Source organism: Pollicipes pollicipes, unplaced genomic scaffold (assembly GCF_011947565.3).
Source record: "Pollicipes pollicipes isolate AB1234 unplaced genomic scaffold, Ppol_2.1 Scaffold_4740;HRSCAF=5597_pilon_pilon_pilon, whole genome shotgun sequence".
NCBI lineage: Eukaryota > Metazoa > Arthropoda > Thecostraca > Pollicipedomorpha > Pollicipedidae > Pollicipes > Pollicipes pollicipes.
Genome location: NW_023596545.1, coordinates 33,077,136 through 33,086,098, shown reverse-complemented (window position 1 = coordinate 33,086,098; position 8,963 = coordinate 33,077,136). Strand labels below are relative to the sequence as shown.

Sequence of the window (8,963 nt, the reverse complement as noted above, 5' to 3'; positions counted from 1 at the left end):
TGTTTGACCTCCGGGTTTCGTCAGCCGACGGCCGGCTCGCGTGCCGTGCCTGCCAGGCACGTGCCTCTACGCAAGCCTGCGGCCGCCTGCAGCCTGCACCTGCCCCTGGCGCCGGCCGGCCCTGCCTTTGGCGCCGTTCGCCGCGGTAAATACCAGCACCGCCGCCGCAGCGCGCCCTGACATTGTGGCCGACCGCGGTCCGTCACGTGCCGTCAGCACGCGGCCGGGCGCCGGCCGCCACCTCGCCGGTCGCCGGCTGCCACTACGTCCTCGGCCGTCGGCGCCGCCGCTGCCCGCATGAAGCACTCGTTGTACGATGTCCAGAAGAAGGCGGAGGAGGGGGAGCAGGTGCCGCCCCCTCTGCAGCCGCCGCCTCCGAGGCCCAGCAAAGCAGTGAGTTTGTGCCTGACCAGGCTGAGCCGGCTGTGGAGTTACGCGAACTCCCGAACCAGGGTTGGTCTGGGTTCGCGATATTGTTGCTGTTTGCTACAAGGGCAGTAGTTTGAAGTTTACACGTTCGCGCCCAAACTGATTGCAATCGATCTGCGTGGTGCCGTATTTGGCCGATCGCCCGTCGCAGTGTTGTGAACGCGCCAATCAGCATCCAAGTGCTTTGAAAACGCACGAGTCAACGTCCAGGTCCTTTGAGAGCGCATAAATCAGCATTCAAACCTTTGAGAATATACGAATCACCATCCAAGCCCTTTGAGAAGGCACGAATCAGCATCCGAGTCCTTTGAGAACATCAGAACCAGCGTTCAAGTCTTTTCAGAGAAGTTGTTGAGCTGTTGTGTTTCTCGCGGATGTTGCGTATGTGTTGACCTTGCCAAAAAATGTGACTGCCTCGGTTCTGAGTTAAGTGGGAGTACTCGACGCCCTCTAATGTTAGTCCTCATCATCATCATCGATGGTCGTGAATGTTCTAGGCGTCCTAGATACGAGCGCTGACCCACAGACCTTTCTCGCTCTGCCGAGCATCACCGCTGACATTCGGCAAAATGGGAAAGTTGATGCCATTGAAAACATACGACTATACCCTCGCGTTCTGAAAGCTTTCCTGAACCACATTGCTCACTGAAGTCGAAATGTACTAGTTTGGAAGCTTGTCCCGGTATTCGCGGCACGTAACATTGTATAAAATACTCCTCCGATCCTAATCAGCGCGTTTCTGAAAACTATCCCGGGACCTTCCGAACACCAAACGTCCGTTCTGACGGGGCCTCCATGTCGGCAGTGTCTGTGGGCCCTGCTGATGCTCTGCATGGTCCTCATGCTGACGCTGGCGGTTACGCTGGCCATGATCCTCGTCACCAGAGATGGTCCGCTGTCACTCTGGGAGAAGACGGCGGTGAGTGATCGCCAACCTTTCGGGCGGTTAAGACCCCTGATGTATGTCCCGGCATACGGTGCCGCCATGCGACTTTGTCGCTGCTCGCTGCCGCTGCCTGCTGACCGTTAAGGTATTATACCTTTGATGCGCCAGATGTGTCTATGCAGCGTGGTGGCTGTTTGACTTCGTCCATGCATCAATGTATTTCATGCTCAAATCTTGAGTGGAATGCAATTTATTGAAACAAATTCACATATGTGCCGCTCGCCAAGGACATAGGTCTTCGAATGCCGTTCGATTCTGGGTGAGATTACGTCAGTGGAGCATTTTACGATAAAACGTTGTCTTGACTGAGCTATAGACGTGAATATTTACGGCAAAGCATTAGAACGGTCACATGGTTATCGGCCAAGCCCTTCGGCTCCGTTTCGCTATTCGTTCTCAGGCGCCCCGATCCGCCCAATCCGCAGGTCAGTAAGTCACGGCTGTGTTTTCATGACATCAGCGTGCCTTCTTTTGAAATTCAAACACGTTTCAGAGCAAATCTGAGTCGAAGTCAGCCGCTGAATGGAACGCGAAAACCACCAAGCACTCAGCGACCCACCCTCAAGTGACAGACACCGAGGCAGGCGCGGTGGTACCGACACCTAACGGTCGTAGCACAAAACACGTCGAGAAAGAGGACGCTGCGATCGCCACGACCGAGTCGCCCTTGCGGCCGGTCATTCCGCCGCCATCCGTGAAGACGCCAACCGCGAAGGTTTGGGTCGACCGTGAAAGAAGTTATCTATGTTTATCCCCGACGACCGAAGCCCTCCTCGAGTGACAGTCTTAATAATGGCCAAACGAACACCGCTGCTCCCAAGGTGAAGAAGAAGCCAGACACTGTGGATGCGTCTGCAAACCCGAACAAAACGAAGTCAGACGATAAGGAAAAGCACCAGAAAGACCGAAAACGACGAACTGTTTGCGCAGTTTTGGCCAATTTTACCGACATGATGGCGGATGCCGGGAAGGAGGTCGGCTCAGTCCTCCGTCGCTTCTTGCTGACCTCAACGCCGGCCAGACAAGTCGTCCGTCGCAGCCAAAGGCGTCCGGGACATCCAGCAAGCCAGCAGCGCCGCCTAGCGCGGGGCCTCGCTCGCGCCCGGCTGCGGACGCCGGCACCCCCGACACCCGCCTCCCGCCCGAGTCTCAGACCCGCACGCCCCAGTCGCCGGTGGAGGGCAGATCGGAGCCACACGCCGAGCCGCGCAGTCGACGCCACAGAGCGGGTATAACCCGGGCGACGACCCACTGGCGTGCCTTGTCATGATGAACGGTATCGGTGAGCATGGAAGGTGTGCCGTGTAGTCCGTCCTGTGGCTGTCTTGCATGCGCGCCGTCAAAGTCGATGCATATTTGAGCTGATATGCTCAAATATGCATCACGTTTAGGGCTGCTCGTTTCCTGACATGTGAAATCATATGCTCGTAACCACCACTGGGACCAGGAGGGGTTTCCTGACCATGGCATGTTACCGCAATATTGGGCTATTTTCGTGCTGTGACCACATAAAACATCAGGGCTGGTTGGATCTCAGGAATGTTGATACGTGCTTGAATCCTGGTCCGGAATGTCGCTTGCCGTGTCTGTTTTAGGGTGCATACTTGAATCTGGGACCTGTTTTGGGTTTGCATTTGGGGACGTGGGCTAGATCGTTTGGTGTATCTGTACCAATGGTATTGCGTTAGGACTTTCAACCGGAAAGCTGGGGTCTAGCTTCTTTAAAGCAAACCACGTGGTGAAATGCGATGAAAGCTACATGTAGTAATTTTCCGCAATCTAATGACAATTTGCAGTTTGTACTTGTATGGAGCAATACATTCTCATAACGCAGCAGCGACCTCGTGAATCGGTGAGGACTAAAACAGCTGGTAAAAACATGGGTTTTCCTGTCATTTCAAAGGTGCTAGGGATCCATCACGAAAGAGGATTGAACGGGGCTCCGTATTCCAAACAGGAAAACGGTAGAACCCTAACAAACCTCCACAAGCAGTTGTATGCGTGAATGCTAGAATAGAAAATAGATAAGACGGAATATAGGTACGTTCTGTAGACCACATCACGATGACGAACGGACCCAAGCCATCCTGTTCACAGTGCTGATAACTACTCACGTCCTAATGCCCAAAATGTCAGAGAGAATGGCACCAGTGCTCTCGTTGGGGTGGTACCATCCGCCCCCCCCCCCCTCAGGCGCAGGTCAGAAAGGGCACGGGCTAATCCTGACCCGCTGGAGCCAGCGTGACCCATGTGACCAGTCAGTGTGACCGATGTGATCAGTCAGTGTGACCGATGTGACCAGTCAGTCTGACCGATGCGACCGGTCAGTGTGACCGATGTGACCGGTCAGTGTGACCGATGTGACCAGTCAGTCTGACCGATGCGACCGGTCAGTGTGACCGATGTGACCAGTCAGTGTGACCAGTCAGTGTGGCCGATGTGACCAGTCAGTGTGACCGATGTGACCAGTCTGACTCATGTGACCAGTCAGTCTGACCGATGTGACCAGTCAGTCTGACCCATGTGATCAGTCAGTCTGACCCATGTGACCGGTCGGTGTGACCGATGTGACCAGTCAGTCTGACCGATGTCACCAGTCAGTCTGACCGATGTGACCGGTCAGTGTGACCGATGTAACCGGCCAGTGTGACCCATGTGACCAGTCAGTGTGACCGATGTGACCAGTCAGTGTGACCGATGTGACCAGTCAGTCTGACCGATGTGACCAGTCAGTGTGACCAGTCAGTGTGACCGATGTGACCAGTCAGTGTGACCCATGTGACCAGTCAGTGTAACCGAGGTGACCACTTAGTGTGACCGATGTGACCTCGATAACTGACAACATGGCTGCTGGGTCGGGCAGGTACCGAACTGGATCTACGGTGACGGCCAGGGCACCTTCGTCCAGACATCCAGACGGACCTCGAGAGGCCGGTCTCGCACGTGGACGGTCGAGGTCCGTGCCACGCAGTGCACGCCGCTGGCGGAAGTGGCGAGCGAATTTAGGAATCGCTATTCTGCGCCCGAAGAATATGAGGGATCGTGGATGACGTAGATGAAATCGCTTGCCATGTTTGCAATGCTGTGTCAGTGCAGGGGTGAACGACGCAGTACTTGCATTGAAATCGACATCGCTGTATCTGTATGTCTGTCTGTCGCGGTCTTATAGCCCAGTGCGACCTAACCTGACCTGGCTTGGCCTCTTCAGGACGTGAACCGAAACGGCCAGCAGGGTCGCACCGTTACGGACACGGGCCCGTTCTGCTGCCGGAGCAGCGCAGCTCCACGCACACTCGTTTGGCGTTCGACGCGGCGGTCGGCGGCTGGCGCCCCGCCGCCTTCACCGAAAGCCCCGGCTGGAGCCCGCGCCTCCCCAGCCCGCGTGGTCTGCCCGCCCGAGGCGTCTTCCCTCGCAGCGCTGGCTTCCCAGGCCCGGGCTTGCCTGGTGGCGCCGGCGGTCTGCCACCAGCCCCGGACGCTTTCAGCGGCTTCGCCATCCCCAGCGGCCCGGACGGCTTCGGTGGCGCCGCCGGTGGCCTGGGGGCGGAAGCTGACGCTATCTTCGCAAACACTAGGCGGCGCCTCGAGGAGGTGCGGCGCCAGTTCCGCGGAAACGTGGGCGGCTTCACTGGGTTCCCCCGCTGGGGCCGCTGAGAAGAGGAAGGCCGCTGTAGAAGAAGAGTGCGCCTTTTGCTAAACCTGGTGCTGTGCTTGCGGCTTGAACAAATGAGCTGGACGGGAGTGTAAATCATTAATTAACTCGTTCAGACATGCAGTCTTGCGAAATTTGTAATGCTTGCGGCTTGAACAAATAAGCTGGACGGAACTGTAAATCATTAATTAACTCGTTCAGACACGCAGTCTCGCGAAATTGGTAATACTTAAGGCGCGTGGAACGTGAGCTTTGGGGCTCACAGATCTGAAGGCATGGTCAAAGTTGACTGTTATGATCCTTGCATAAACCGTACGTGGGTCTATCTTCGGAACTGCACACACTCGCCAATATGACGCATTCGGGCAGAATGTAAACGTTGACGGATTCTTGAAATAAAGGGCCCTTAAGCAACTCGTCATACCATGGACGAAACGGGATCACGAGAATATCGTGCCACCCACCGCCTTCCTCGCCTGCGTTCCTCCGCTCACGGCGCACTTAACGATAGCGATTGTGCCAGATCCTGTGCTTAGCCTAACATTTCGCCCGACCAACAACACTCAGGAGAAGACCGCCGCTTGAGGCACCGCCCTCCCTTCCGCCGTCCCTGGGCGCCGCCGGCCGCCGCGCGGCAGGACCCTGGCCCCACTTTCCGTACCATCGCGGCGTCTTCAACCCGTTTGGCCCGTCTAGCATCCCGCGGAGGATGCGCCCGCCACCTGTTACGGTAGACAACAAAAGCGTGGCGTTCCAACGGTCGGCGCGCGCTCAAAGACGCGGCGGCCGGCGCGCGCTTTGTGCGCGTGGATTCTATTTGGCGCGACCTGAATGGCGCGCGCCCGGCCGCGCCGGCCAGCACAATCCGGCCAGGAATCCGCGCGCTGCCGCCGCGGCGCGCGCAACGGTCGCGCCGCGGCAGCGCGCCGTTTTGAACGGCGCGAGAGGTGCAGGGTCAGAACGAGGAAGCACCTGTAGCGGCGGCAACGGCAGCAGATGGCAGAGCGGACGGAACAGGTCTCAAATGGATCACCGTTCGCTCGCCATGAAGCAGGGACAGGTAGGTCCCTATACATGTACTGCTGATCGCCGAATTAAAGGACGAAAGTTGCGTTGCCAAATAGCCAACATTGCTGTTGTCCCTGCAGCCCGCGTGCTTGTATTGCTCGGCATCATGGTTATTATTATTGGAGTGGTCTGGATGCCCAACTTGTCCAAGTGCCAACTTATCGAAAATTGAAGACCTCAGTAGCCCGACCGATCACGCTTTTGGACGCTGTGCGGTGGCCTGATCATGACAGTGCGCCTGCATGATTTTCTGCACATCGCGATATTGCCCAAACTTAGCCGTCACTTTGAATGATAGGTGTGTAACGAAGTATCTGCAGTGAAAGACCTTAAGGACAATAATCGTGATAGCATTACGATCAAGGAACTTATTACGGATGATAGCTGATTTCACTCAAACGAATACAAGATTTACATGAGGGACCCTATATGAGACTGTCTCTTGAACTTGACAAGAGTGAGAGCCTGAACTTATCTTGCGTTATGGTAAGTTTGATTTTGGAAGGGTCACGCTTTGTTTCGTGCTTTTTTCAGAACAGCGTACTTAATATGTATGGTACAGGTTGCAAAGTTAAAAGTTATAAGTGCCGCTAGGCAGTTTTCAGAGTTGAGAGGTTACTTTGTGGAAACGTTCGACATCATCAGTTATATTTCAACGTTCAAACGTGAAACTTTGCAACAACGTTCAGGTTGCAAAGTTTGACATAACACCTCAGCTTCACAGTCAGATCTGTTAGGCGCTCTCAGCTTACACTCCTTCACGATAGGATGGCCCAGCATGTATTGCGTCGACGTCGACCAATGTGGTGCATTTTGCTGATGTGAGGAAAAATACCCGTGGCTACAAATGAGACCAATATATACCCACACAACATCGGTGCTTTAAATCCACTCGTGGGAATGCTAGCTGCTTCAATCCGCCTGAGCACGCTTGCTGCAATCACTGTCCAGACGGCCTCTCGTCGCACTTGCTTCATGCAGCATTGCAGCCGGTCTGCACCATCAGCCACTCTTCTTGTAAAAGAGACACCATGTCTGGCAGTGTGTTCTATCCAAGAAGTTGTTTCCATTCGCGCTGCAGCCGCCCCAGCTGAACTGGCGGCATCTACCCCTAGTTAAGTCGTAGTAGTAGCGTTCGATGGCTGCCCGGCACGGTCCAACCTTGAGAGGTTCAAAGCAGCGGGGATGCTGTGCCACGGCCAGCACCACGCAGAACACCAGGAGCAGACAGAACACTCGGACCGACATGGCTGAACCTTGCACTAGCGATGACTCCTCTGCACTGGCGGCGGCCCCGGCCCCCGACCGCGCCAGCGGCCCGTCACACTGACATGACGTGGTGCGCCGCACGCTCCACCCTCCTGGTGCCCGACCTGTGACCTTTGTAACATCGCAGGTGCCCGACCTGTGGCCTATGTCGCATCGCAAGAGCGTTGCGTGGTCACACGGGTGACGGCGCGACAGCTGATGGCCGCGATGCGCCAGCTGAGCTGTGCATGGCGGTGATTATCAGGGCATAAATACGTCAAACCATCTGCAAGGTACGGGTGATATACATTCTAGAAAACGCTGAGCGAGCCGAAAACTGTTGCCACTTGTATAGGAATGGTAGGCGACTGGAAGACAGCCGACGTGACTTCTTCCGGAACGGAGCTGATGCAATGCGATTTGGCCTTAATTGACAGATATCATATTATGAAAGCTACCAAGGAATGAGGTCTCCTTCAATGCATCCTTTATATACTCTGAAATGAGCGTTTGCTGCCATACGTTGCTCAAAACTAAGAAAGTGCAAGGCAATCCAAATCCATTTTCTTTCATTAACAGAATTTATAAGCGGTGGCAGATACAAAAACGAACTTGCCTGGTAGTTGCCTTGCAATTTGCCACGCGCAATTTGCGTGATGGAACGCCAGGCGAGCCGATTACCGTTGCATTGTAGCAGACTAGTAAGCACAAGGTGGCAGGCTTTGCAAGAAGGTAGTATTTACGGTGTAGATCGAACGCCCCAATGTTTGTCTGGATCAATCTCGCAGATTGTTGTGAGGGCTGCCGTTTCACGCCTAGTGCTACATGTTTTAGAAACTTTGCTGCACAGTGCAGACGGAGGCACCGCCGCCAATTTTGGTAGGGAGACAATGTCGCAAAACCATCATATTGAATAAACAAAATGAGAGAAATCGTGTGTTTAGTAACTGGGGTTCTCTTTGGTGGTCTTTGCCATGCAGATTCCCACGTGCTTTGGTGCTGCACCGCCGCAGGGCAGGGGGTGCGTAACTACGACAGGATTGGGGACTGACACCCTACAACGTTCTGAAGTCCCTTTGCGTTGACTGAAAGAAATAATTCAAAAGGCTTTCGCACACTCTCCTTCCCAACACGAAAGAACATCCGTTGCCTTATGCCGGCGGAAAAATCTTATCGTGGTTTCGTGGCTTCTTCTCAGCAGGCAGCACGGTGCGTATTATCATCTAGACCAACTGACCAGACAATGAGTCAGTGTATAACCGTGCGTGTGCGTGTGCGTGTGCGTGTGCGTGCGCGCGCGCGCGCGTGTGCGTGCGTGCGTGCGTGCGTGCGTGCGTGCGTGCGTGCGTGCGTGCGTGCGTGCGTGCGTGCGTGCGTGCGTGCGTGCGTGCGTGCGTGCGTGCGTGCGTGCGTGCGTGTGCGTGCGTGCGTGCGTGCGTGCGTGCGTGCGTGCGTGCGTGCGTGCGTGCGTTGTGTGTGTGTGGTGTTGTGTGTGTGTGTGTGTGTGTGTGTGTGTGGTGTGTGTGTGTGTGTGTGTGTGTGTGTGTGTGTGTGTGTGTGTGCAGTGTAATTCTGTACAGTGTAATTGTGTATGTACAGTGTAAATGTAACAGTTTTGCA

At 55.1% G+C, this 8,963-nt stretch overlaps 1 protein-coding gene across 1 annotated transcript; it reads left to right on the top strand.

Annotated features, from left to right (window-relative positions):
- The first annotated feature begins 272 nt into the window (after positions 1 to 272).
- On the top strand, positions 273 to 2,458 carry LOC119098241 (uncharacterized). Its single transcript, XM_037221167.1, has 4 exons — positions 273 to 393; positions 1,235 to 1,348; positions 1,869 to 2,103; positions 2,397 to 2,458. The coding sequence occupies exons 1-4, from the start codon at positions 298 to 300 to the stop codon at positions 2,456 to 2,458; spliced, it is 507 nt and encodes a 168-aa protein (XP_037077062.1). The 5' UTR covers positions 273 to 297.
- Positions 2,459 to 8,963: the final 6,505 nt, after the last annotated feature.